This window comes from Macroventuria anomochaeta (genome assembly GCF_010093625.1).
Source record: "Macroventuria anomochaeta strain CBS 525.71 unplaced genomic scaffold BU25scaffold_35, whole genome shotgun sequence".
Classification (NCBI taxonomy): Eukaryota; Fungi; Ascomycota; class Dothideomycetes; order Pleosporales; family Didymellaceae; genus Macroventuria; species Macroventuria anomochaeta.
The window spans coordinates 132,641-157,780 of NW_022985396.1; the positions used below are offsets into that span (position 1 = coordinate 132,641).

General features: G+C 54.3%; 12 protein-coding genes across 12 annotated transcripts in view; 4 read left to right on the forward strand and 8 right to left on the reverse strand.

Annotated features, from left to right (window-relative positions):
• Positions 1 to 1,982, reverse strand: part of BU25DRAFT_414138 (thioredoxin-domain-containing protein) — a 2,523-nt gene extending 541 nt beyond the window's left edge. The window contains exons 1-2 of the mRNA XM_033707210.1: positions 1,683 to 1,982; positions 24 to 1,632 (exon numbers count right to left, since the gene is read on the reverse strand). Of these exons, the coding sequence (XP_033557866.1) occupies positions 24 to 1,632; positions 1,683 to 1,897 (1,824 nt within the window). The 5' untranslated portion in view covers positions 1,898 to 1,982. The remainder of the gene's footprint in view (positions 1 to 23; positions 1,633 to 1,682) is intronic.
• A 232-nt stretch (positions 1,983 to 2,214) lies between these two features.
• Positions 2,215 to 3,140, forward strand: BU25DRAFT_414140 (uncharacterized protein). The gene is made up of 3 exons (XM_033707211.1): positions 2,215 to 2,785; positions 2,835 to 2,939; positions 2,987 to 3,140. The coding sequence occupies exons 1-3, from the start codon at positions 2,247 to 2,249 to the stop codon at positions 3,072 to 3,074; spliced, it is 732 nt and encodes a 243-aa protein (XP_033557867.1). The 5' UTR covers positions 2,215 to 2,246; the 3' UTR covers positions 3,075 to 3,140.
• A 235-nt stretch (positions 3,141 to 3,375) lies between these two features.
• BU25DRAFT_172515 (uncharacterized protein) lies at positions 3,376 to 4,199 on the forward strand. The gene has a single exon (XM_033700838.1). It carries the CDS (start codon positions 3,455 to 3,457, stop codon positions 4,019 to 4,021), a length of 567 nt encoding a protein of 188 aa, XP_033557868.1. The 5' UTR covers positions 3,376 to 3,454; the 3' UTR covers positions 4,022 to 4,199.
• BU25DRAFT_172514 (uncharacterized protein) lies at positions 4,200 to 6,846 on the reverse strand. Its single transcript, XM_033700837.1, has 2 exons — positions 4,974 to 6,846; positions 4,200 to 4,924 (listed from the first exon to the last, which is right to left on the reverse strand). Exons 1-2 carry the CDS (start codon positions 6,762 to 6,764, stop codon positions 4,379 to 4,381), a joined length of 2,337 nt encoding a protein of 778 aa, XP_033557869.1. The 5' UTR covers positions 6,765 to 6,846; the 3' UTR covers positions 4,200 to 4,378.
• BU25DRAFT_442417 (MFS general substrate transporter) lies at positions 6,798 to 8,256 on the forward strand (the record flags this gene model as incomplete). The annotated part of the gene is made up of 3 exons (XM_033709298.1): positions 6,798 to 6,872; positions 7,079 to 7,302; positions 7,338 to 8,256. The coding sequence occupies 3 exons, from the start codon at positions 6,798 to 6,800 to the stop codon at positions 8,254 to 8,256; spliced, it is 1,218 nt and encodes a 405-aa protein (XP_033557870.1).
• Positions 8,257 to 9,008: 752 nt separating this feature from the next.
• BU25DRAFT_451162 (uncharacterized protein) lies at positions 9,009 to 10,144 on the forward strand. The gene is made up of 2 exons (XM_033709735.1): positions 9,009 to 9,243; positions 9,295 to 10,144. Exons 1-2 carry the CDS (start codon positions 9,198 to 9,200, stop codon positions 10,035 to 10,037), a joined length of 789 nt encoding a protein of 262 aa, XP_033557871.1. The 5' UTR covers positions 9,009 to 9,197; the 3' UTR covers positions 10,038 to 10,144.
• Positions 10,145 to 10,192: 48 nt separating this feature from the next.
• BU25DRAFT_414144 (glycosyltransferase family 1 protein) lies at positions 10,193 to 11,966 on the reverse strand. Its single transcript, XM_033707212.1, has 4 exons — positions 11,720 to 11,966; positions 10,685 to 11,663; positions 10,423 to 10,637; positions 10,193 to 10,348 (listed from the first exon to the last, which is right to left on the reverse strand). The coding sequence occupies exons 1-4, from the start codon at positions 11,869 to 11,871 to the stop codon at positions 10,240 to 10,242; spliced, it is 1,455 nt and encodes a 484-aa protein (XP_033557872.1). The 5' UTR covers positions 11,872 to 11,966; the 3' UTR covers positions 10,193 to 10,239.
• BU25DRAFT_442419 (uncharacterized protein) lies at positions 11,938 to 13,224 on the reverse strand (the record flags this gene model as incomplete). The annotated part of the gene is made up of 2 exons (XM_033709299.1): positions 11,938 to 12,913; positions 13,003 to 13,224. 2 exons carry the CDS (start codon positions 13,222 to 13,224, stop codon positions 12,320 to 12,322), a joined length of 816 nt encoding a protein of 271 aa, XP_033557873.1. The 3' UTR covers positions 11,938 to 12,319.
• Positions 13,225 to 13,776: 552 nt separating this feature from the next.
• On the reverse strand, positions 13,777 to 15,192 carry BU25DRAFT_424647 (uncharacterized protein; the record flags this gene model as incomplete). Its single annotated transcript, XM_033708297.1, has 2 exons — positions 13,777 to 14,797; positions 15,017 to 15,192. 2 exons carry the CDS (start codon positions 15,190 to 15,192, stop codon positions 13,777 to 13,779), a joined length of 1,197 nt encoding a protein of 398 aa, XP_033557874.1.
• A 550-nt stretch (positions 15,193 to 15,742) lies between these two features.
• On the reverse strand, positions 15,743 to 18,154 carry BU25DRAFT_414148 (uncharacterized protein). Its single transcript, XM_033707213.1, has 7 exons — positions 18,073 to 18,154; positions 17,704 to 17,814; positions 17,491 to 17,647; positions 16,792 to 17,350; positions 16,435 to 16,745; positions 16,032 to 16,389; positions 15,743 to 15,982 (listed from the first exon to the last, which is right to left on the reverse strand). Exons 1-7 carry the CDS (start codon positions 18,083 to 18,085, stop codon positions 15,911 to 15,913), a joined length of 1,581 nt encoding a protein of 526 aa, XP_033557875.1. The 5' UTR covers positions 18,086 to 18,154; the 3' UTR covers positions 15,743 to 15,910.
• A 563-nt stretch (positions 18,155 to 18,717) lies between these two features.
• BU25DRAFT_461770 (uncharacterized protein) lies at positions 18,718 to 21,811 on the reverse strand (the record flags this gene model as incomplete). Its single annotated transcript, XM_033710469.1, has 6 exons — positions 18,718 to 20,359; positions 20,407 to 20,479; positions 20,530 to 21,370; positions 21,424 to 21,440; positions 21,585 to 21,661; positions 21,723 to 21,811. The coding sequence occupies 6 exons, from the start codon at positions 21,809 to 21,811 to the stop codon at positions 18,718 to 18,720; spliced, it is 2,739 nt and encodes a 912-aa protein (XP_033557876.1).
• An 861-nt stretch (positions 21,812 to 22,672) lies between these two features.
• BU25DRAFT_414151 (uncharacterized protein) lies at positions 22,673 to 23,264 on the reverse strand. Its single transcript, XM_033707214.1, has 2 exons — positions 22,971 to 23,264; positions 22,673 to 22,859 (listed from the first exon to the last, which is right to left on the reverse strand). Exons 1-2 carry the CDS (start codon positions 23,157 to 23,159, stop codon positions 22,680 to 22,682), a joined length of 369 nt encoding a protein of 122 aa, XP_033557877.1. The 5' UTR covers positions 23,160 to 23,264; the 3' UTR covers positions 22,673 to 22,679.
• Positions 23,265 to 25,140: the final 1,876 nt, after the last annotated feature.

A 25,140-nucleotide genomic window follows, 5' to 3' on the forward strand; every position in this document is an offset into this window, starting at 1 on the left:
GGGGGGGGAATGGCGATGCTTACATCTTCGTCGTTGATAACGACTCTCTCGCCTTCTTTGACGTCGATGCCGAAAGTTGTCTTAACCCAGCGCTCCCAGAACACGCCATCCACCCACGCGAAGCCAACACGCGGCCGCTCAATTTCGTCCATGTTGATGCGAATCCCCTTCGCATTCCTCAGCGCGCGCTCGTCTTCCTTGTCTTCGGCTTCTTCGATGCGGAGCTGTTTCGCGTCGCGCAATTCCTGGCGCTCGAGCTGGAAGAGGGCGTCTTGCTTGTCGATCCACTCGATTGCCGCGCTCTTCATTTCGCGCTTGGATAGGATGAATTCGTCGGAGCGGTCGCGGCTGAGGATGCCGAGGACGACGATTTTGCCGTCCATGATGTCTTTGGCGTTGGAGGAGGTGAGTTCGGGAACGAGCGGGAGCCAGACGGATTTCATCCAGGTGAGGACTTGGCGGGTGTCGCGCATTTCTTTGGGGGTGATGGGAGGGTAGTAGGTGGGCTTTCCGTCGCGGGAGACCATTAGGCGCGGCCAGGTGGAGATCTTGAAGCGTTCGCACATGGCCTTGTCGTTCGTCTTGACGATTTTGGCCTTGCCAACCAGGCTGAGGGTCAGGCGCTCGAGCGCTGCGAAGTCCTCGGATGTTGTGGCGTGGTCGTAGAAGTAGACGAAGATGACTTCCTCCTTCTCCTCAAGCGCCTTGAAGCTCGCAGCGTCTACGTCTTCGACTCCAGCGCCGACTGAGGTTGCTTTGTTGGCGTAGTCGAGGAGATCACCCAGGCCGCGGAGACCTTCATACTCGATGCGTTCGCCGCCACGGAAGAAGAGCATTGTAGGGTAACCCCTGACCTTTGCGTCCTTGCAGAGCCTCTTCTCAACGTCGCAGTTGACTTCTCCAATACTGAGCTTGCCCTTCATCTGGCGCGCCATGTTGTCCCAGTTTGGCTTGAGAGCCTGGCAGTGGTGGCACCAAGGCGCATAAAACTTGACGAACCAGGGGTCAAGGGTGTTCGTGATGACGGTCTGAAACTTCTCTGCAGTGAGCGGCTCCGAGACGCCGGATGGGTTGAAGGTCGACACAGCCTTCACAGGCCTGGCCTCTGCGGGTGTCGGCGTAGACTTGGCTGCCTTGGTAGGCTCGGTCCTGAGGCTCTCGAGCTTGGAGCTGGCAGCTTCCTTGTGCCTGGCCTCTTCCTTCTCCTTCTCTTTGGCCACCTCCTCTGTCTCAGGCCCTAGCTCGATAGACTTGTCGCCAGCCTTTGGGAGCTTTGGTCCACCCTCTTTGCGCGATCCAGGGCGTATTGTCTCGAGCAGCTCTTCGACCCATTGGCTCAGCTCCTTCATGTCTTTCGATCCTTGTTGTCTCTGTGTCTCCTTTCCGTCGCGGAAGTAGAGCATCGACGGGTAGCTCATTACGTTGTGGGCAGCACAAAGGTCAGCGGCGGCTATGCAGTCGACCTTGGCGAAGTGGAAGTCGTAGAAGCGCTTGAACGAGTTGAGCGAGTCGCCCTCGGGTGCGCCTTTTGCGTCGATGGGCTTGGATGTGTAGTAGAACTCGTAGGCGGTCTGGTATGTGGGCGCAAAGTGTCTGCAGTGTGGACACGAGGGCGAAAAGAACTCTACGAGCCTGTCCGGATGTCAGTGAATGCTACGAACCAAGCAGGTTCAGGACCACACCAGTTCCCCTTGCCGATCTCCTTGTCCAGGCTCTTGAGGTCGAGCACCGGCATGGGTGGCACTGTCTGGCCATTGAAGATGGTGTCTGGCACCTTGTCCTCCCAGTCGTCGTCGGCCTCGGCTCTCCTCGCTGCCGCGGCGGGAGCATTGTCTGGTACTGCAAGTGTGGAGGCAACTGTCGCCAGCGACAGGAGCGAATAGAATACGGAGCGCATTGTGACGGCTGCTTGCTGCTCAGACACAGCGGCGGGGGGTGTGCGCGTGGGTGCGCGTGTGTGCGCGTGAGCGCGTAGTATATATGCTCCGATGACGCGACTGCGTGGACGACAAAGGAGAAGAGACGCTCGAAGTAACGAAACAATCCGCCTCTGTAGTGAAGTCGCTGTGGAGGGGTGAGATGCCACAGTCGCCGAAGATGCATGTCCCTGAGATCAACTGGCGCCACATCCCTGTCAAGCACACGCTCCCGCAACGCTTGGCGTGGAGCGCAACTTCAATGGTTGACGGCATCACCACCTCCAACACCCATTGCGCCACACATCGCCGTCCACAACCCCCGCAACCATGAGGGCAGCTTCAAGACTCTTCGCCGCCGTCAAGCCCGGCCAGTTCCTCGAGGCCGGCGCCCCCACCGGTCTCACAGGCCTCGCTACACACCCGTCCCCGCGCTCGACACTGCTCCACCACTACAACGGCACCCTCACCAAGCTCCAGCAGATCCCCGAGTCCTCCGTATACCGCCAGTCCACCGAAGCTCTCACCCGCCACCGTCTGAGGATCATCGAGGAGTCGAAGCCAAAGGGCTGGGATGCATGGCAGGAGAAGATCCTCTCGCAGATCGCTGAGGACCCGGAGCACTTCCACACCATCCGGAGTCACGGCGGCATTTCTGTCGTCCTTCCCAAGGTGCAGAATGTCGACTACGGTCAGAACCGCAAAGCCGAGTGGGATGGAGAGGTCGCGCCATCCTTCCCTGAGGGCATCAGGTCACAGAAGGAGCGCAGGAAGGATGTCAAGGCCATGAAGGGCGACGTGGATTACAAGCCTGAACGCACTTTTTCGCCGACTGTCTTTGCTGCTGAGCCGCAGTACACTATCGAGGCGTAGGTGGACACAGCCAATGGGAGACGGGGTAATGCTAATCTTACACAGTATCTCTGACTTGGAGAGCAAGATCGGTGCTGGACTGATCGAGGAGGTTATCCAGGTCGCTGAGGCTGAGCACCAGCTTGTTGAGGAGATGGTCAAGAGCAGGGTGTAAGTATATGGGATCCCTCGAGTATGACGCAGCTAACGCGCAGCAGCTGGGAACCGCTCGAGGAGCCCGCTCCTGAGGGCCAGTGGTCGTACGCTGAGCGTGGAACCCACACCGGCACCACTCAGAAGCCGTAGAAAAGAGTACGAAGCGAAGATGTAAATAGTAGGCAGGCTTGTACCAATTAAGAGTTTGATTCCCCCACCATCACACAACAATCGCACTGCATCTCTGGCTCCCTCAAGCTCCCATCAAATGCGAACAATTCAAGTCATGTCATTCGATGTCAGCTGGCAACCATCCTATCAAGGATGTTTGCTCACATTCGCGGCAGGGTACAACTACCCCCTCACCACGAACCACGGTACACACATTGCTTCTCCGCACCGCCCATAAGTTTCTTGAATTTATGCAACTCTCCCTTATTTCTCGCTGTTCCATCCCTTCAACTTCCACTGCCCCCCCCCCCCCTCCAACGAACGTGACACGCCTGAAATCTCACTGCGCAATCACAGAAATGGCGCGAATCATATACCACATCTATGCTCAGATCCTCACTGTCATTAGTGCGTCTTCTCGCTTGTTCATACTCCTCCATCAAACGCATACTAAGCTTCACTCAGTCTTCGAAACATACCTCTTCATCCGGCGCGCGCGCCGCTCCTCACAAACCAGAGTCGGCGACATCGAAGAACAACCCCTGTCCGAAAAGCAACCCCTTCTTGTCGAACCGGCGTCCACGAAACCTCCCCGCACCCAAAGCACAAGCGAGCAAGTCGCTGTGCTGGCCCTGTACGAAAAGCAACCCTTGTTCGAGCGGCCTGTCTTCGAAGGACCTCACTCTACCAACGACAAAAGAGGGAGAGTCTTCGAGTCTGAAGAGGACCCTGAAGAGGCTGAGACCCGGTATTTGGTGGCTACATGTCTTGTTGTCAACTGGTTCATGATTGTTAGCGATCATGTTGAATGGTCTGCGCTTTGGGGGTGGGCTATGGGTGTGGCGGTGGAAGCTGCCGAGTATTGTGTTGAGAATGGGTTGGTGGCTTATGGTGGACCTTTGAGAGGAGCTGAATTGGGAGATTGAACTTGCTCTGCCTGAGCATGTGATAGATTTATCTCTTTGCGTGTTCCGCGGCGTGCCTGGAATATCCATACACCCGAGACTGCACTGCCCTACTCGGACACCCAGAAAGTTCACCAAGTAGGTGTGCCCGCCAGTGCGGCTGAGAATCAAACACTCGCGCTTCCTCCACCTTGCTCACGCGGACATTGCAACAAAGCTGCTCTTTCTACGCATGGTAAAGCAGATCAAAACGCGCACACAGGTAGTAATGTTGACGAGGCTGTGTTGAGCTGTTGTCCTGATACTGCTGCCGTCAGGCTTAGCGTAAACATACCCATCTCTTGATGTATTGCATTCAACACGCTGCTCTGAAAGCGCTCAAATGACCCTACACCACCTCTCCAACCCCTTGTCCCCCTTCACTCCCCTCAACACCTCCCCAATCTCCTCAAGACTAACATCACACCTACACATCCCAAACCCACCACTCTGCCCCGCCACCACCGGCATCACAAACCCCAACTCCACTAACCCCTCCCACTCGCGCCTCGCAACGTCCTTACCCCACACTTTACTCAAACTCCCACTAGCGCTCAGCCCGCCCGCGGCAGACTGTATGCGCGCCTTGGATGCGAGCGTGATGTACTCGTCGTACGCCATGTTGAAGTTGCAGGTATCCGAGTCGTGGATGATGTCTAGGCGGGCTGTGGCGATGAGGAGAGAGAGGGAGAGGGTTGAGAGGGAGGGAAGAAGGAAGAGTTTTGAGTCTGGTGGAGCGAGGGAGAGGGTCGGTGTGAAGGCCGTGTTGGGGGCGAGGGTGGTGGTGGGGAGGAGGAAGGAGGTCAGGGCTGATGGGATGGATTTTGTGAGGTGGAAGGTTGGGGCGAGGTGGATTGTGAGGAAGGAGGGGGTTGCGAAGAGTTTCTGCGATGGCATTAGTAAGATTGTGAGGAGGAAGGAGGGAGCTGCGCACCTCGATGTTGGCGTTCCATTCGCCGAGAACATCAATCGTTGGGCCTTTCTTCGACTTCTTTGCAGGAGTGGTTTTGGTGCCGCCTCCCAGTATGCCTCTCTCCTCAAGGCTCAGTTGATCGGGTTGGATGGTTAGACAAGCTTTGCAAATCTCTTGAAAGGCTGTGAAGCTCTTTGCGAGACTCAGGTGTACGTAGCGATGGCTGAAACGACTCTTGACCCGCTTCTCCAAGCTATTCGTGACGTCGATCCGGGTTGTCAGGCCCAGCACAGCAATAGGCGCCTTACGTGACTGCGCAATATCGAACAGATTATACAGCAGAGTCTGACGCGGATGTTGGGCGAACAAATCAAACTCGTCCATGATGAAGATGACTGCCTGAGCTACATGGTCTGTATGCTCTCCTGTTTGTTCTGACGGATGCGACAGTAGCGCGAGAAGTGTTTGAAGGGTATCAGCATAGTTCTTGCCCGGGCCGCTGCCATCCTCCTCAACATCCATCTCTTTGCCCAGTTGTCGCCAGACCTCGCGTAGTGCAATCTTGTCGTCTGTGTGGATGAACCCGTTCAGTCTTATGACGTGATAGTCCTGAGCATTGTCCTTCGATACTTCTGACAAGACTTTGTTCACAAGTGCTGTCTTGCCGCTCCCTCGTGCTCCGATCAGAAGCAGCGAGTTGCCCTCCCCTGCTGTGACAGTGTGCTCGACAAGCTGGTGGACGGACCTGTACTCTTCATCCAGACCAACCAGGGGTGAAGGACGTTTGCCAGTGATGCGCTCCATGACGATGGTCTTCAGCAGGTCCAACTCGCGACCCGCTGGAAGATTGCCGTATATGATGGCAGACGCCGGCCCTACCTTCTGGGCCGAGGGAGGCTTATTGAAAGGACTTGGTTCAGTTGGGTCGAGCACGCTCTCCAGTATGCTGTTGCCATCCACCTCCATATCGTCGTCGTCTTGGGCAAGCTCTAGTACAGGCGAGCTTTCGACATCATATCGATTGTTGGTGTGGTCGGCACGGTTTTGTCGGCGCCTTTCTGCGGCCTTCTTGGTGGTACTCGGTGGAGGGCGCTTCGCTAGCTCATCTTCGGTATCTGATATTTCTGTGCGTGACGGTGTTGGTTTGCTTCGTCGTTTCGATTTTGAGAGTGTGACAGCAATGGCTTCCATCATATCAACCTCCTCTTCCTCATCTTCAGGACTCAGTTCCTTCTTCTTCCGCCCAGTCGACCTTGCAGCCGGTGTCTTACGCGCGGCCAAACGAGGCGTCTTTGTTCGCTTTGAAGGTGTTGCAGCTTCGGCAAGCTCATCCTGAGTATCTGTATCTGGGTCCTCCTCATGTTTGTAGCTGCTAACCAAGTCTTTGAAAGCGCTGCGGCTTGCGCTCTGGACATTCTTGGTGGAACGTAATCTGCCTCGTTTTGGGGTCTTAGAAGGCTCTTGCAGCTCGTCTGCGGTTGTTGTGTCTTCTTTTGACGCTGCCTTTGCCGGGCGGTTCTTTGTCGCGGGCGGTTTAGCTACCCCCAGCGCCCCTTCGATATCGTCGAAGATGTCTTCCTCCTCCTCTATCGCTGCAGGCTTCGCTGGTGCGCCACTGCGCTGGTCCTTTGGCTTGCGCCTTCGTGTCGTGTCCTGCCATACATCCGGAAGAGCTTCCCCTTTTGCCTTCGCTGCTGATCGAGAGAGCCTTGCGGGTGTCTTGTTCGTCGAGCTCTGTGTAGGCGTGCCGGTACCGTTGCGATTCGGCGTATCGAGCTTTCTCCGTTTTGCGGAGCGTGGGGAGTCGTCCATTGTTTGTGCAGGCGTTGAAGGGCCCGATGTTTTATGTGTGTTGCGCCATGGTGGTGTAGAAATACAGTTAATGCGATTGTTGGTAAACACTTGCAGCCATCGAGTCGCGTCTGTCACTCCAAGTCACGCCTCGCTAAGAGCCGCCGCATCCCTGCAGCTTCCCCAGGATCCACTTGTGCCTTCCCTCGAACTTGCATCGTGCGCCGTTGTGATCGTCTTCACTTTCACAACAACTACGAATGTGCACACGGGCAGGACAACGTTCGCGATGTCGGCGCTCAAGTATCATTCAATGAACAATGAACCCTCTTTAGCCGTGGAGCCGTTTGCAATGCGCCGTCAGAGGAGGCTTTCCATCGACGTACGGTGTCTTCCAGGAGTACTACACCAGCAATGACTTCGCTGGATCTAGCAACCTTGCCATTGTGGGTGCCTGTGCGATGGATATCAGGTACATGGACATCACTGTCTGGTTCATGGTCCTCAAGTGCTACCCGCGCCTTCGTCCATGGGCAACACCAGTCGGTCTCGTTGTCATGTGCCTAGCACTGGGTCTTGGTCGCTTTCCACAAGTGTCTCTCATCTCATCCTTACCCAAGGAATCATCTACACACTTGGTGGTGGACTAGCCTGGACACCTATCCTGTTCCACACCGAGGAATGGTGGGCTCGACGACGAGGCTTTGCTTACGGAATAACTATGGCCGGCCTTGGTCTGTCCGGTGCAATCCTACCAGTCATCCTGGAATGGCTTCTTCAAAGTTGTGGCTTCTGTACCATGCTGCGAATCTGCGCACTTAGCTTTGTCGTTTTGAACTTTCCAATCCTCCTCCTCTTCAAGCCGCGACTGCCGCAGTCGCATGTCAACTTACCGTTCAAGTTTGACATGTCATTCTGGACTCACTCGAAATTCCTGACCCTACAGTCGTGCAACATCGTGCAGGGCATTGGCTACTTCCTGCCCGCGATCTACCTGCCTACTTTCGCCAGATCACTCGGCGCCAGCACGATCGAGAGTACTGTAACGATCATCCCTTTGAACGCAGCAGCATCCGTAGGATCTCTGACCGTGGGCGTGGCGGTCGAAAAGTACGATGTCGTGAACTGTCTTCTTGTAGCGGCAATAGGTTCAGCTACTGGTATCTTCATCCTGTGGGGCTTTTCTACATCACGGGCACCACTCTATATTTTCAGCATCGTTTACGGTGCATTCCCCGGCTGCCAGGCGAGCAGTTGGAGCGGGATCATTCGGGATACGAAAGACAAGCACATCAGTGCTGACTCTGGCATGATTTTCGCCTTCTTGTCTGCAGGCAAGGGCGTAGGCAACCTCGCTTCTGGTCCTCTCTCTGAAGCTCTCCTTCATGCAGAGAACTTCAGAGTTGGCTTTGCATACGGCAGCGGCTATGGCGCACTCATTGCTTTCACTGGCGCAACTGCTCTGCTTAGCAGATGGAGTTACAGAGTGAAATGCTTGTCCTGTTTCCTCTGATCAAACATTTCTGTGGAACCAACGTCTACCACATTCCAACAGATGCTTCTCGAACACCTGCCAAATAGCGCCGACACCTCGAATGAACTCAGAGAAACATGAGGCTGTCGACAGCCGGCGGTATACCTGTTACAGAACATGCACCACCAGCAAGACGTGCGACCAATCAGAGCCGCGAGACCTAGCTTGGCACTTGAGACGCGTACGCTTGAAACGCAGGACCCGGGCCCGCAGAACCCCTTCATCCTAACCTGTTCTTACGATCAGCGTTTATCGGCTTGTTGGGTCTATTGGCCGTTTGAGCGAAAGTGAGGATGTGTGTTCGGTAATCTATCTGCGGGTCAAGCTGTATTCGTCAAACAACACCTGAACGATGCGCGATATGATCTGAGGATGGTCAAAACGCACATCTTCGTCTTCACGCTTGACTGGTTGGGTCTCATAGCAGCGATTGAGATCGGCATAAGGCCATCCGGCCTATACTTTCAACACAAGCTCCTTGTGTCAAGATGAGTAACTGTACAACCTGGACACGCTGTTTACCCAACGCATTGACCTCAAAGTATGGGGCTTGCAGCCGATCCCAGCGTTACTTGGATGGAAGCCGTTGTGAACTCCCAAGCATTGTCAAACCACTGGCTTGTGTGGGATTGCGGGTGACAGCATGTCCGGTGGGTCTGGCAGATGAGCGGAGGGCTGATCTTGTTTGGCAATGTCGACCTCAAGATATATATCGAGGTACGCCTTGAAGTACTCTTGCTCATCAACCGATCTTCATTGATTCTGTGTTGACGTCTTTCGCTACGCTTTGCAAGCAAGCTTCTTGTCATTCTTGACATTACATTCTTTTGGCTGTGCCAGTCCTTTCCATCTTCCAGTTCAGTCATCTTGCGCATCGTAACACCTCCAAGGCAACTCGAACGATCGTACCAAATCACATCATGAAGTCTGCTCTCGTTTTCGCGCTCGTCGGCTCCGCCGTGGCAGGTATGCTTCTTTCCATACCTGAACCTTCAATAACCGTCTAATATATGCTAGCACCATCGTTTGGCGACTTCCTCGAAGCCCTCTTCGGCGGCAACGACAACGACAACCGCCCCCACTCATCCGACTTCCCCAACTTCCCACCCATCGGTACCGGCTCAGGACTCCCCTTTCCCTTTCCCACAGCAACCGGCGCCCCCTTTCCCACCGGCACCTCTGACGTTCTACCATTCCCCTACCCCGGCTCCGACAACCAGGCAAAGCGCCAGGCAAAGGCGCTGCACATCGACTACCAGCTGGCGCCCACCGCCACTCCCGTGATCAAGAGAAGGGAATTGAAGTACCGCCAGCTGGGTGACTCCGCACTTCCATCCTTCAGCCTACTCGATCCCAACGACACGCCCACCGCGACTGAGTCCGCTACCGTTCTGCCTACTGAGCTTCCTACTGAGCTGCCTGGCCTGCCTACTGGAACTGGTGTTCCTGAGCTCCCCAGCGGCATCCCAACAAACCTCCCCGGCTTGCCTACTGGATTCCCTACACCTCCCGCCGGCGGCCCTACAGCTCTTCCCCCTATCCCGACAGGCGAGGCGCCGTCCCTCACTGCTCCAGCTGGAACGGGTGCACCTGGTTCCCCTAGCCTGCCGACCACCTTCGGTACAGTTACAAGGGGACCAAGACCGACTGCTGCGCCTGAGAGCCCTGAGGGTAGTGAGGGCGAGGAGACGGAGAATGGGAATGCGTGGTTGGAGTGGGTTGGTGATTTGCTTACTGGTGGTAAGGGATCGCAGAACTAGACACTGGGGAGACATGGGTTTGGGGTGTTTGTGGCATGTGGGAGCGTCTTGATGATGCGATTTCGATTCTATAGCACAATTTAGGGTAACCGCAAGGTAAAAGGCACGAATCAAGAAAGTTGATCATGAAGCTGCGTATCATGTAACAATTGGGAGATTGATGTGACTGTGCAGGCCTCTGTTCTACCTCTACCCTGCTCACCTAGGCCTTTTCAAGCAACTTCCCCTCCAGTACCCGCTGTATCTCCTTATCCACAATCTCTACAGCATTATACTTCTCATACTCCTTTGCAATAGCCTCCGCTTTCGCCCTACACCAGTCAGCACTCTCACACAACTCCAGCCACAACGTGCCAGCATTTGATGAAAGAAAGAAAAAACATACCTATAACTCTGGTTCCGCAATATCTCCTCAAACGCGCCGCTGAGCATCTCCGGACTCGTTTCATGCACAGCATTGTAGATACCATTGCCGATGTAATTGATCAGCGCACCAGTGTGCGATTTATCCTGGGCGACGCCTGTTACGATTAGAGGAACGCCGGCGCGGAGGGATTGTTGGATTGTGCCGTAGCCGCCGTTGGTGATTAACACATCTACCTACATGCTGTGAGTACTGGTTGAAGCCATGTAGAAACTTTGCCCACCTCAGGGAGAGCGAGATCGAGGGGGATGAATTTCGCAACCCTCGCGTTCTCGGGCGTCTTGAATTCGAATTGCTCGACATCGGAAGTGACAAGCGCAGCAATAACAAGCACGTCGTCGCGCTCCTTCAGTGCTTCGAGCGCCGGTATGATCAGGACGTTGTTGTCGAATATCACACTGCTGGATGTCACGGCCACGATACGCTTCCCGGCCTTCTTCGCCTCGCGCACATCGCCCCACCATTGCGGTAGAGCACGCTCAGCAATACCAACAGTGACCGGTGCGCCAATGAACTTTAGATTCGGGCGGTAGTCCGTTCGCGGGTATTCGAACTCGGGGACACCGTATTGCAGGAAGATGTCCGACGCGGACGCGAACATGTCGAACATACTGGCAAACGATGTCGTGGCGCCCATCTGGGCTAGAACGTCGCGAGTGTGCGCGTTCCACTCACGGTCGGGGTAGCTGTTGTACTGTGCCTGCTGTGCCTCGAAGTGGATTCGTTTCGAGTCCGCGCTGGTGTCTGGGTGACGGCCAGATCTGACGGGGAATGTGTCGTTGCTGGCAGCTGCGTAGGGAACATGTCCGATCGAGATGGCAGCATCTGGACGAATGCCGTCTGCGCCTAGCAAGACGGGTGCGAGGCCGCCGAATGTACAGTCAGCAATGTATATCAGCGGCTGCTCTGGTCCGTATTTGTCGCGGATGTCGGTGAAAGTTCGCTGGAGAGTGCGGTATTGCGAAGGGATTTCGTCGAGGAAGATTGCTTTGAACGCGAAGATCTCCAACTCGTCCCCTTGTAAGCTCAGAAATGTAGACATCTTGTCTTCGGCCATGAGTCCGGGGCCTTTGCCTTCTATGGGAACGTAGGTCGCCCCGATCGATTCGATGTAGTCTTCGAACTCAGGGCCGGTGAGGAAACTGACCGGATAGCCTAGTTGAATAAGGCCTTCGGCAATGGTGGTGATCTTTTCCATATGGCTTGGGAGGTAAAGGTCACATGTTTGTTCAAGATCGTTGGAGTAGCCGTGACTAACCTGAAGGCTGGTATGGAGGCCATAACGATGGGCGTCTTCGAACGCGACAGAGGCACGACATTCTTGCTGGATAGGAACACGTTCGAGTATTGGACATAAAATAGAGCGATAAGCGGCAAAAGCCCTACTAGTAATAACGATCTAGACGGCATGATGGACTTGCTGAAATGGTATAACACGAAAAAGATCAACAAAGGAACAAGGACTCTGTGATCTGGGTGGTGATTGATTGATTGATTGATTTAACGTCCTATGTGAGATTTGGGTAGTGGAGATGTTGGCCTTACATACATAGTACAAGTGGGATGGCTGACGTGAGAAAATCAAGTAGGGCAAGGCGTCATTACAACCCTCTTTCCCGCCTTGGACACGGCCGCACCAGGAAGAGAGCGACAGATAACCAACCCTGCTGACATATCTGGAATACATAATCGTGGTTGTCACCAGGTATCGTAGCACATTGTCCACATCAAAATCCGGTGAGACTTCGGGGAAGAACTTCCTTCAAACGTCCTATAATCGTATGTGAAAGAATCGTTCGACTTCATTATACATTTTGCCAGGACATTACGGTATGTGTGGCCTGCTCCAATTCACGGTCTACGAGCAGCTGGTGACACTGTCGACTTTGTCGAGACCTGCAAAGTTTTTCCTCTCATGCTCCGTAATAGCATCAACCTTCGCCGCACTCGCACTGCTCTTATCGAACCTATAGCCTAACCACTCCTTCACCAACCGCCTCGCCAACTCCAACCCAATAACTCTCTCACCCATACACAGTACCTGTGCATCGTTACTCAGAATCGCTCTCTCCACACTGAACGAATCATGCGCCGTCACAGCTCGAATGCCAGGCACTTTGTTGGCCGAGATGGCCACGCCCAGCCCGGTGCCGCAGATCAGCACCGCGCGGTCCGCCTTGCCTTCAGCAACGAGTTTGGCTGCGTCGACCGCGACGTGCGGGTACGCTGTGTCGTCGCTCTTCTCGGGGACACCGACGTCAGTCACATCGGCGACTCTGTCATCGGCCTTGAGATCCTTGATGATGGCGTTCTTGTAGCTGACGCCGGCGTTGTCGCAGCCGATGGCTATGCGGAGGGGTTGCGAAGACATATTGATTGTATCTTCAGATGATTTTGGGTGGGTTAGAGGTCCGTGGTGTCGTACTGCTGCTCGATGCGGCGCTTCGATGCTCTCTCGGCTTTCACGGTCTTGGTGGTGTTGCCGGTTCCTGAGGAGCTGCGTTGCGACGAGTATGTGAGTTCGCCTTCTGCGCTGTGGACTTTCTTCCTGGTTCCTTCTTCGACGCCTTCAACAGCCCTGTTAACCAACTTTTCAAACGGCTTAGTGACGAACTGCAGATCCGTGTGGCCAACAGTCGGTCCGCTCGTCTCAATGATCTTGGTCTTCTCCTTTCCTGGTTTGAAGTGGTCGTTGACGCGTTGATAGATGTGGTCGGCTTCGGAGTCGACGTTTAGGGAGAACAAGGCACGTTTGGGAGGCATTTCAAGCTGGGGAGGCAATTGGTTTTATTATCCGGGGTTGGGAGCGGGTGAATGCAGCCAACTGGTGAATGAGGAGAACGCCACGGTACGGAGATTGCTCCTTTGGGTATGCCGGAGGGGTTCTGGTGCTCGACACGAGGTGTCGGGAAGAGAAATCCGAGGTCGGGATTCGCGCCGATGGTTGTGGTTTCGTGTCGTGGTTTTGTTGTGAGGTGTTCACAAAGTGTGTGCGGTGAGTGTGCAATTCGAGATTTGGTCGATGTTCAGATCAATGGATGTGTTTATGTGGAGCTGAGTGGGTACGTCATTGGCTTGAAGCAAGCTTCGTGAACCACATTTGATCATCTGACCATGATCGCATCACAAAATTCTTCAGAGAGACGGAGAAGCTTCTGGTGAGTATAGAGGTTGTTACTCTAGACCTTGGGGGTGGTTATAGAACATTGATGTCTAATCGGGTTGTCTAGCGTTACAGATCTACCATCTCCACACGAGCGACTTTTAAATCGCCCGCAGGCTCTGATACAACTAGTACAAAAGTGTGCTACCACATCAACCACGTACAGATCCATTTGCCGAGCGATCTGACGGATAGATATCCAGGAACAACTTCGGATTGCGCCTCCATGGCTGCTCGCCGATAGAGAACTTGCTGTCCTTCCTCGCCGGCTTCACGTACATCGTGCCATCCGCTCCTTCCACCAGCTTGCCAGCCCTCGAGAGCTTCCTCGGTCCGGGCTGAGGTCTTGTCGTGCATGGGTCGGGCAGGGTAAGAGATACGATCGAGACATTCATGAAGGGGTGGGGGTGGTCGACAACATTCTTCTTCGCCTGCAGCCCCGTGTCCCTCCCTGTTGACCAATTCCTGAACCTTCTCCAGCAGTGGCGTACTACAATGCCTATCCTCCTCATCGTATTGGGCTTCTCATAGATCTTGAGCTGCGATTGAACAGGTACGTTGTGTCCCAGGCGTGCTTCGAAAGTTCGCTTCTTGTGAAGCGAGCCCATCGTCTTGAAAGTCTTGGTCAAGCCGTGACCGACTCTGTCAACCCGAACCCAGACCTTACCAGCGTCGTTGATTATCTCCGGATGTTCCCGCTCGTACTCCTCAATTCTACGGAAGAGACTGGCAATTTCCTCACGTGACAGGTCCTCCCCAACCGCCATCGCCTTCCCCCCAAGCTCTGAAGGGTCTTCATTATCAAGATTGGTCGTCGTTAGGCCTTGCCATACTGGCATTCCGCTCGGCATGTAGGATTCTGGCGGCGGTGCCATCCATTGGCTCTGCGTTCTGTATAGCCTCGGCATCGGTCCGTACCCATCATTTGTAGAGTACGAGCTCACGGACTGCAGGGCTTGCAGTTCTTCACTCGGTTGGATGTGGATGAGGTGTTCCGAAGAGTGACTCCACGCTGGCGGCTGGCAAGGTAGGGCTGTGTTGACTATGAGGCTCCCCGTGCTAACACTCCTCAACGAGGGCACCTTGTCCTCATTGATAGTAGACAACGGCTTCCGCTTTAACCCTGCTCTCAGAGATGACAGTCGTCGGGGTATCGAAATGGGAGGGGTTGACCTGTAAGATGGGGCAGTTCTGTGTCTGATGGGCCACCATTGTCCATCTTTCTTGACCTGAGATGGGCTGAGGGGAACCTCCCCCGCCATAATGAGCCCGGCTTAGTGCTGCACAGGACTGAAATCACAGCATTGTGCAGCCTTGGAGTATATACCTGGATGCTAGGGGACGCCGATAACGTAGCCAAATGCTGGGCCATGGTCAGTGGAGAGCACATACCAGTCCACGCCATGGAAAGCATGGGGAAGGGCCCTATGCATGCGGCAAGCATGCGCGAATCCATACTTCAATGACGCTTCAGCCAGAGACATTTTTACTGCGGCGTATGCGGAGATAAGACCTTCCAAAGGTCGCATATCTGTCTGAGCTGAGCTCGAGGGACTAATCATAAGCATGAGGGGTACACTTGGTGGTCGAGACGTTGTACAAGTCCCTCGTTGTAAGTGAGTCGTGTGATTGGCGCTGTACTTTGGTTGAGCCTCAGATTCGACGAGCAGTTTTCACATCGTTGACGTTTGGACCAGCAAAATATGTTGTTTGACGTTTCCTAAACGTTGCATTGCGTCGTTGAGTGTACCCTGGCTGGAATATCTAGCTGTTCTTGCGAGAGTCAAAGCAGCTAGCCGCGTCCACCAACGGCTACAGAGACGTCATGACTTGCAGACGTCCACTCGTGGACCTGTACAAGAGTTGAATGAAGCGGTTTTATCTGCCCCGCGTCAGCTTAAAAGAGGCTCAATGCAGGTCTAGGGTTAGTGCTCAACTGGCTTCGTCAAACCACAGACAGTAGCCTTGTTCTGCTGATGATGAATCGGTCTTGCAGAAAGGGAGAGATTGTGTTCTTGCGTTGAATAAACAAAAGCAGTCACGCCGACGCTACAGGGCAAGGTAGTTGCGCGTGACTCGAGCAAAGGAAGGTATCACTCAACATTACGTTCACAGGATTCAATATCTACTTCGAGTGCGAGTGCTGTGCGAAGAGCGGAGCCCAATATTGCATTTCGTTGATCGAAGTGCCACCCTGAGCGTTCGCCAAAGGCTTCAGTGAAGCACTCGAGCTACAGCCAGCGCCTTCGTAATAACCTTCGATCAGTGGTATGACAAGAGCGCCTACTATATCGTTCCTGCCATGCCAGGGCTGCCATGGCGCTGATCTAGATGATCATAGTTGAGCTCGAACTCCCTCTGCATATTTGTTAGCCCAGATCGTACAAGATTCGCTGTGTATACATACCCTCTCCCGTCTCCAGTTCGTGACATCGAAGAACAGATACCACCCGCGCTCCTCCTTTGGTGACAGGCGGATGGGCGCCGGTAGATCGGGGTCCTTCATCATCCACTGCTGCAGCTTGATATGCCATCTCCAATCCCTATTGTAGAGCTCAGCTGCAGCAATCTCCTGCAGTATATCTCGTGGGTGCTGGTAGAAGATAGCTAGTAATGTCTCGGCGGAGAAGCTGGCCATCTTCGAGTGTAGTGGTGGGACATTCGTAACCGTGTATGCTGCGGGAAGGGTGAAATCCGGCGGTATTACGGGCTTGACGTTGGATTCCACGAAGGGCGAGCCAAATGTTGGATGTAATGGGGAGTTACTGTCTGTGTCAGCAATTTATCGTGGAAGCAATCGACACACTCACTCTGGTCGACTCAGATCCAGTCCCAGGACCGTCAGGTCTTGACCCATCGCCAGCGAGGAGTAGTCAGGGCTCTCGAGTGGTATCATGGACAACAGCCCTGGCAGACCGTAACGTTCCTGGTCTGTCATCTCTGCGAGCTTCTTGTGCAGTGGTGTTTGTGTGTTTGGTGAGCCAACACTGTCTCCACCAAAACCTGACTCGAATTGACTTTGCTGAGGCCGTTGCCCTACAGGCGTGGCGTCGCCGCCGCTTCGAATACCAGACCCGATGAAAGACAGATTCCCTGATGCTTGTTCTGTCCTCTGACCGCCCTGTCGATAATTAGCTGTGCCGTCCTGAATGAGCTGATGTACACACCTCTTGCTGGTTTGATGGTGTTGCACGCATTCCGTCGAACGGTGTCCGCGATGCTGCGCCTGCGAGACCTCCACCCACTGTGGCATTTGATGATCGGTTGCCCTGGCTCTCTGTCGGACTAGACAGGCCATTTCGTGTCTGCCCTAGCCCTGGGAAAGCGCTCGTGCCTGGAGTTGCCCCGAACGCAGCTGCGTTCTGGATCAAGCCTGCTCGTCGATCTGGTCCGATCTCTCCCGCGGCACTGTTCCCTAACGGCGGAAACTCTTCGATGTTGCCTGTCTGCGGTTGCGCACCGCCAGACAGCTGTCCAACCCCTCCTTGCCCACCAAATCGGTAGTCATCACCAGCACCACCGAACTGGCCTTGCGGAGAATCTTCATTACTTTGACCTTGCAGTTGTTGATTGGACGCTTGTCCTTGTTGCACGTGCTGTGGCGTCTGCCCTTGTGGTCGCTGGATGGTCGTGTGCGGGGTGGTTCGGAGGGTAGGGTTCGCCCACATCTGCTGAGCGGTGGTGTTTTGCTGTGCTTGAGGAGCGCCAGACAACGACGGAAACTCCCTGCAATCACAAATGTTTAGCATGGATTCTTCTTTGACAGCGATGCATTCTGAGAAGCGTTGTTGTTGCTGCTGCCGCTGGCGCTTGTCCCGCCGCAATCTTCTCCTGCCCTGTGTATCGACATCGGTGCTGTGACTTACTCAAGGTTGAGCGGCGTGTGTGGCTGCGAGTTACCCATTGCTTGCGCAAAGCTCGATGCAGGTCCGCCGTTTGTTCGTGTTTGCGCTGCAGATAGCCCTGGTGCACCGCTTGTTGGCCCAGTGAAAGCACCTGAACCCCACTGAGCTTGTCCGCCGCCTTATCACATCCAAGTCAGCGACGCAAGTCCACTTGTTCAGTCGGAGTCTCCTCACCCAGCTTGCCGTTCTGGAGTCTGTTCGTGGCGGTGCCGAGCGGCGCGCGGTTCTCGTTCTGTCGAAGTTGGAACATATTGGAAGATGTATTACGTAGTTGTTGCCCTGGTCCTGTTAGGAGGGAAGCTGTCAGCATTGTGCTCATTCACGGGCGATTAGAAAGGACGAGGCCGATCATGGAAGGATCGACACAAATGGGAAGGCAGTCGAAGCCACCGTCGTGCAAGCTTGGGGCAATTTTTTCCAACGATTGGGAGTAATGGGTGCCGCCGAGGTAGCTACAGTGCAATCATGGTGTTCAAGCATGCAATTTCGAGCTCGCAGTCGCCAATGTGAATGTGGCTCAATGGATGTTTAGGGGAGACTGACCAGGACGGTCCATGCTGCGGTGTCGCGTACAGACCTGCAAAAGCTATGCTCGTCAATCGTCGCTTCCGAGATTGGGCGAAATCGCGCTGTCGGTGCTGCTGCTCGTCGCGTGGTATTGCGAGGTTGATGCGATGCGACAGCCAAGGCGCCAGCACCGTTTGGGCGAGGCGCGCTGATCGTGGGCAGCCTTGAAGGCGGGGAGCTGCGGAAAGGTGGGCCTTCAGGCAATTCGTGACGAGGGACAAGGCTGGACGAATGCATCTTGAGGACATTGACATTAATAGTCCGACGACCAATCATATGGCTGCTCGGAGTGAATGGAACAAATTGAACTCGAGCTTGCACTTGTTGTTCATAACTGGTGTTGGCCTTTGATGTTTTACATGTAATGCTCCTTCCACCAAATGATTACAACACTTTTATTTCAGAACATTCCTCCGTTGCTCCAAGGATGTTATTACCATTCAAGCGACACTGCCTTTCGCATAGAGATAAGACGTATATAGGATGTTCTTCAAAAATATCGGAGTAAGCCAGCTCCATACTGATGCTGATCGATAAAACGCCAATGCTATGCAACCCTCCACAACGCCAGTTCCAACAAATGCAGACGGCGTGTCATCCATGTACGGTAACAAGGACCTCTCAAGACGGACCATGTTGGAAAAGGTGCGACATGTCGGCCTCACCGTTGATACCGAAGAAGTTGAACCAGTCGTCCACATTCAGACTCATCGGTACAACAGGGTTATGTCGTCCATTGGAGCTGTTGCTCCAGGTATCGTCTTGCGCGCCGTGCTGTTGTTGGTTTTGTTGCATCATCTCCATTTGTTGCGCCCATGCTTGCGGGTTGTTCTGATCGAACTGGCCGTTCATCGGGTTCTGCATCTGTTGTTGGGGCTGCTGAGATTGCGACTGCATATTGCCGTTGTTTTGTTGTTGTTGTAAAGGCATGTTCTGAGGCTGTGATAAAGCTGGATCAACTAGCGATTGCGGCGGTTGAGGGAAGTTGACCTGAGTATCTGCTGGGAACAACTGATCTGGTTGGAAGTTTTGCCAGACCTCCTGGCTGATGTTTGGTGTATCACGGGTGATCAGGAACAAGTCAGGGGGCGTTCCAGGATACGAGTAGGAAGGATTGAAAGGTGTGGTCGGACGGGTGCCAGACCGTGAAGGACCCATGAAAGTGTCATGGTTATGGCGGTTCATCTGCGGTGATCCCGCCGACATCTGAGGCATCTGCTGTGGCTGTGGTGGGAGCTCTCGAGACGGCGTGGCTGCAGGCGTTTGGGGTCGTGATCGTTCGTACGAGACCTGAGCTGCTGGTGGACCATTGATAGTCGGGAAACCTCCAAAATCCATTTCTTCGAACTTGCGCTTTGGAGCTTCTTGGGCTGGCTTTGGTGGGGGCGGTGGTACGCTGGGCGGCTTATTCTTTTTGTGGTTTCTGCCAGCGGCTTTTTGCAGACGTTCTTCGAGGCTCTTGTTCCCCAAGATGGACTCAAAGAGCGTATGTACCATTTTCGCGACTAGCCAGACCTTGGATACTTCTTTCAGGGCATCTAAGCAGATCTGCAGTCGCTGCTCCGTTGCTGAAACAATCAACTTGTTGGATGATTTCATCTGGTAGACGTGCATGATGAGAGCTGAAAATAAACTGTACACGATGAAGGCTGGTGTGTACCGTATCTCGTCATGTGCTCGGAGATTCTCGATGATTGACGTGATCATAGCCGCAGCCTGGTATGCGATGTTCCTCGATGGGTATGCATGCTCTTCGCCAAAACCGTCCAGGTTGGTCGACTTTGGTGATCCGGCTGGCGGCATGTGTGCGCGGTGCAGGAGACAGAGTGTGGTGTAGTAATTCGCATGTAGCAACGCAGCCCAGAAATGGTGTCGTGTTCGATCCCACTGCACTTCAGGCGGGCAGTGTTGCAGCCAATCTGCGAGGGCCATGTCGCTGTGCGTTAAGTCAATGGCATTCGCCCTGCGATACTTGGATGCCACTGAATATTGCTGCGAAAGGACCAGACCCATGATCTCGCTCAGCTTGACGTAGTTGATGAAGAACTGAACATGGACTGGATCTGGGGGGTGCTCCGCTGGGCGATCTGCTTCATCATCGATGAAGTCATCCTCCGAGATCATCTCGACGTCTGAGTCCTCGGGATCAATTGCGACCGGTCTACCAAGGGCAACGGCTACTGAACGATCTCGGCTGTAGAGCGTCCACCAAATACGCTTCCATAGTCGTTTATCTGAACGGCTCAACTGTGATCCCTCAACGCTGCTGCTGTCAGTCTTGTGCAGGATATATCGTTCGTGATCACCCACCTTCGGTGCATGCCTGAACCCTGCGCCACAACGATAGCAACTCGAGTCCAATAAAACACGTTTTTAGTCACATCTACGACATATCAGTCAGCCTCACAACATGCAATCCCCAATTTCTCTCACCTTCGGGTCCCTCCCAGTACCAGCCCATGAGGATCAGCGCCTGAACGATGGTGACTCGGTCGTCTTCGAAGTTTGCGTCATAAAGGGCCTTCGCACGCTTGTAAAATGTCATGGCAGCCGGCGTAGTGGATCCACTAGAGTCCATCAATTGGGGGTTTGTGCAGACTCTTGAGCCAGCCAGCAGGACAGCCTGCAACAGAAGCAATGACGGAGGGTTCTTTGGATCTCGGTACTGGCGCATAAAGCGGCTGCGGTTGATGACAGGCACAACTGGCGCCACCCACTTGAAGAAGGCTTCGACAAGCTCGTCACACAGTGCCCTCGGCGGTAGCAGAAAGGCGCCTCTCTGGTGCAGAATCTCGATCTCCATGTTGTCCATCTCGTTCACGCGAGCTTTAGCACCGCGCACATTCTCAGGCAACGGGTAATGAACTACATCTGTTGTTCCATAGCGGTCGTGGACCAGCAAAGACAGATTCGATGATTCACCTAGGTATGCGACGCGACCAGCTTCCTTGATCGGGGCTCTGGCGAACTTGGGCTTCATGAACTGCACGTATGTGCCGTTGTGGGCGGCCTGCTGGGCAGCGTATGCGTGGGAGAAGTTATTTGCGGGGGTGCCATCCTCTGAGTTGGAGACGGTCGTCTTGTCACGCGGCTCGACCGAGATGCTCCCTGGCGAGCAACCATCGTTATTGTCGCCTGCTTCGCTTACGCCGTCTGCTTCCTTGGCTCGCGATGTCTGTGTTTTCTTGCGCTTGGGTGTGGGGATGCGGCATTCGATGGAGAAGGCAGTGCAGTTGGTGCATGGGACACCCAACGAGGCGGCGTCGCACCGAACCTGCGCAGCTGTTATTATCGCCAGTCGCGGCTGGCCGTATCGTGATTACTCACTTTGCGCGAATGGCATGCTGTACGCCTGGTTAGCATTCGTCGCATTCACCATCATCGCCAGACCGAGGTGCCGAGGCAGTCAAGCGAAGCTATAGGACCGCAGCTTTCCCGGCCTGCTTTCTTCAGGAACGAAAGCCTGCACAAAGACGGGGCAAACTCACTCTCGCATGCTCGACTGGCGCGCTGCCGTCTGAATGAGGGATGGCCAGGCGGAACGGCCTGTGACGTGGGACTGTCCCTGGTGTTGTGAGCCTCTACCTTATGCCAGGGCGTGTCTGCGGGCGCGCGCGGGGACTTACGATGCGCCGTTGCTAGGTTGCGGAGCCAGCGGTGATGGCGCTGGAGGCTGCGCTGACTGTGTCCTGAAGCTGTGCTCGCCAGACGCCATACTGTCGTCGCTGGGTCGAGGGTAGGTAGGAGTTGCGACTCTGTCGACACGCGATCGAGCCCTGGAGTGTGCCTCAAGCGGTATATGCGCTAAGCAATAGTGGGTTCCGGCCTTGCACGGCGATCACCATACACCTCTCGAAACGGTGTTTTTCCTTTGTCTGACCTTCATAAATCGCTGTCAAGTGATTGTTATGGCGTTTCGAACCAGGTGGCTGCCGTGATCACGCGATCTAGTGTGCGCCGTCTTCGAGTCTTTACGACGGAAGGCGCGTTCATGTGCATTCCCCAAGACTGTTCTTTCCGCCAGACCGAAACTGCTCGCCTACGATTGGTTTCAGGAGTGCTTGCTGCACATCATGTCTCCCGCTGCGACTCCAGGCACTGTTTATCTCGACTAAACATCCTCCACAAGCCGGGTGTTCCGTCACATGAGATTGGCGAGCAACTGTGCCGTCTGTCGGCAGTGACAGGATCAAGTTGTAGCATGTGCAAGGTCGCACGGTGTGCTCCAATTGGACGGGTTTTCAGTGTAAGCTAAACGTGTAATTGCAGTCACTTCACATGCATAACAAGCTCGTATTGGCAGCGCCCATTACACCAACTTTCAACTTCTAGGTAAAGTCTAGGCCGGCACTGCCTCTCTCTGGAGCCTGAATGCCTCCAGCTTGACATCTTTGTTCTCTTGTGAGATGTACTTCAGAGGTGTGCTCCCTTCGTTAACGAGATCATTGACAACCTCGTCCTCAGAAGCCCAAACGAAGCTCTGGTGCTCAACCGGATCCAAGACAATGGCATCTGGGTTGTCGACTTCGAATTGGAAGATCAGCTGAATAAGCCGTTAGTACTTTCTCTATGCGTGGAGTAAGTCAGCACAGTACCTTCAACCACGTCTTGGTTGGGCGATTCCTCCAGCCGTCAGAGAACGTGAACTGAGTCACCTTCCTGACTACTCGAGTCGCTGTAAGACCGGTCTCCTCCCTCAACTCGCGCGCACCGGCGTGCAGGATGGTCTCGTCTGTGTCATCCATCTTTCCTCCGGGAATCTCCTGGAGGTAGTCAGTATTGTTTGCCCAATGTGTCTCATGCCGGGCTGGAGAGGATACGAATATGCCCCCTTTTACGTGCACTGCACGGCTTGAACTGCTTCGAAGACTTACCCAGGCATTAGGGAACGCCTTCTCTTCTTTGGCACGCTGGACGAGAAGCAGTTTCCCTTCGTTGTTGAATACAACTGCGCCGGTACATATTATGTGAGCATCTTGGTGTTGGCTGAGATAGTCGCCTTCAGGTATCGCATACTCTTGTAAGGAGGGTGAGTAGTCGAATGGTGGTATGGAGGTACTCATGTTTAGAATAAATTTGTAGAATGGAGGATGCTTCAGATCATTGTAGGTTCCAGCCAAATTTCAGCGCATGCTTAAGTAGTTGGGGCTGAATGTAGTTGCCTTGCCCTCTTCACCGGTGCCTGAGTTCTGTGTGGCAGTCATATGCTCCTGCGCCTTCCATTCGGCTGTGACATGAACACAATGAGGCCATCATTAGCTCTCCCTATCTCAAGACCGGAAGCAGATTCATGTTGCTATGAACGACCCCGCACGTGGTGCGCGACGTATCGCGCTAACAACGCGCTTCTTTCTGGATGACAACATCGACTACACGAACACTCGCCGCCCACCGTATCAATCCTCTTGGGACAACCTTCACTCGAGCGCGCATAGCACAATTCTAAAGATTTACGCGTCAATAATCGTTCGCGACAATGCCGCGACCAGCGCGCGCAAAAATAGTATCGAAAGCCACAACGACTACACGCGTCGTAAAGCCCGCTGCGCGCAAGCAAGCAGCGCCAGTAGCCACAAAACCGACCACAAAGCAGACCAGAAACGCTACTGCAGCATTGCAGAGCTTTAGTGACGACAGCGATGGACTGGTCACGAGCACAAGGTCAACACGAGCGAAACGTGGTGCGTCGGCGCAAAAGCCACCAAATGCCGTGAATGAGGCGGACCTGGAGATGACTGGTGCGCTTCCCACTGAAGCCCAAGCCGAAGCTCCTACAACCGGATCCAAGCCTCGCACGCCGGCATCAAAAGCGTCGGTCAGGACGCGCGCAACAAGAGGCAGCGCACGCTTGTCTGCAGCGAAGACATCACCAGCAGTGACCCAGGCGCAAGCACGCTCTCCAATCGAAGCCGCAAACCATGACACTCCCGAGGAAGGGGACACCAGCGGTTTTGGAGACCTCACATTCTCTTCATTGAATTCAGAATCGCCAGCCCACGGAACACGCCCACCGTCTGCTGTGAAAGTAGGCGCAACACCTGCGCATGAAACCTCCATTCTAGCCTTGACCAACTTCAAGCGGAGAGCCAGACAACCCAGCTTGCTTCGAATGGTTCAACAAACGACGGACGTCGAAGATAACGACGAGTCTGGCCTAAGCAACACGGACAATTTCGACTTCGACGACTTCCTGCCTCAGGATGAATCTACGCCACTCAACAAACAAAGGACAACGACCGAAAAAGAAGGGGCAAATGACAGTGGCGCACATCTTTCTAGCTCAGGGTCACGTGGCAGAAAGCGCAAGTTAACCCCAGTAGTCCAGGTGCCTCGTTCATCTCCACCATACAATCCACCATCTGGCGCAGACGTCGAGTCGGTGCGGTCTCCTTCTCCCACCCTTCCAGATGTTCTGCCGTCACGCGAGGAGGTGATTGAGCAGACACAGGACGACCCGGAAATATTAAGCCAGACCCTTGCTCCGCCAAAGTCGAGTAGTCCTGTTCGTGAAGCTTCACAGCCACCGACATCCCCTCAACAGACCCGTGCTCGTCGAAGAGGAACGGCGGGCAAGCACGCAACATACAACGAGGATTCAGACGCAGATGAGACCGAAACACCAGCCAAGCAGAAGCGCAATGCCAAAGCAAAAGCACAGCAAGGCATATCCACAGCACAGCTGAAGGGTCTTCTACCTCGCCGGCGGAATCGAGTTCGCGCATATGATGAGTACGATCTGACCTCTTCGGAAGACGTGACGCAGTTCGACTCGGATCAAGACGAGTTGCAGATGCCGACTCGACGAGCTCGTCAACGACCGGGGACAGGCAAAGTGGCTTCACCGAAAGTGACCAAGAAGACAGCACGTGGTAAGAAAGCAACAGCACCTACCAAGGCAGCCGGCAAGGCGAGCAGAACCTATAGTCGCCGGATCTCCTCAGACAAGGAGAATGATGCAACAACAGAGGGTGCAGATGAGATGACAGAGCGCTCGACTGTTGAGATTTCGGACAAGCTGGCTGCGATTCGCAAGAAATTCGAGGA

Bases quoted from the DNA above. Each gene is read 5' to 3' on its own strand.
- BU25DRAFT_414140 (XM_033707211.1), top strand. From the start codon at position 2,247: ATGAGGGCAGCTTCAAGACTCTTCGCCGCCGTCAAGCCCGGCCAGTTC. The intron at 2,786-2,834 runs GTAGGTGGACAC...AATCTTACACAG, and splicing joins CCGCAGTACACTATCGAGGC to TATCTCTGACTTGGAGAGCA. The intron at 2,940-2,986 runs GTAAGTATATGG...AACGCGCAGCAG, and splicing joins GAGATGGTCAAGAGCAGGGT to CTGGGAACCGCTCGAGGAGC.
- BU25DRAFT_172515 (XM_033700838.1), top strand. From the start codon at position 3,455: ATGGCGCGAATCATATACCACATCTATGCTCAGATCCTCACTGTCATT.
- BU25DRAFT_172514 (XM_033700837.1), bottom strand. From the start codon at position 6,764: ATGGACGACTCCCCACGCTCCGCAAAACGGAGAAAGCTCGATACGCCG. The intron at 4,925-4,973 runs GTGCGCAGCTCC...ATGCCATCGCAG, and splicing joins AATGGAACGCCAACATCGAG to AAACTCTTCGCAACCCCCTC.
- BU25DRAFT_451162 (XM_033709735.1), top strand. From the start codon at position 9,198: ATGAAGTCTGCTCTCGTTTTCGCGCTCGTCGGCTCCGCCGTGGCAG. The intron at 9,244-9,294 runs GTATGCTTCTTT...AATATATGCTAG, and splicing joins CGTCGGCTCCGCCGTGGCAG to CACCATCGTTTGGCGACTTC.
- BU25DRAFT_414144 (XM_033707212.1), bottom strand. From the start codon at position 11,871: ATGCCGTCTAGATCGTTATTACTAGTAGGGCTTTTGCCGCTTATCGCT. The intron at 11,664-11,719 runs GTTAGTCACGGC...TTACCTCCCAAG, and splicing joins GCCTCCATACCAGCCTTCAG to CCATATGGAAAAGATCACCA. The intron at 10,638-10,684 runs GTGGGCAAAGTT...CACAGCATGTAG, and splicing joins TCGATCTCGCTCTCCCTGAG to GTAGATGTGTTAATCACCAA.
- BU25DRAFT_414148 (XM_033707213.1), bottom strand. The intron at 17,351-17,490 runs GTAAGTCACAGC...TTGTGATTGCAG, and splicing joins CACACGCCGCTCAACCTTGA to GGAGTTTCCGTCGTTGTCTG. The intron at 16,390-16,434 runs GTGAGTGTGTCG...TGACACAGACAG, and splicing joins CTGGATCTGAGTCGACCAGA to TAACTCCCCATTACATCCAA.
- BU25DRAFT_414151 (XM_033707214.1), bottom strand. From the start codon at position 23,159: ATGAGTACCTCCATACCACCATTCGACTACTCACCCTCCTTACAAGAG. The intron at 22,860-22,970 runs GTAAGTCTTCGA...GACTACCTCCAG, and splicing joins AGGCGTTCCCTAATGCCTGG to GAGATTCCCGGAGGAAAGAT.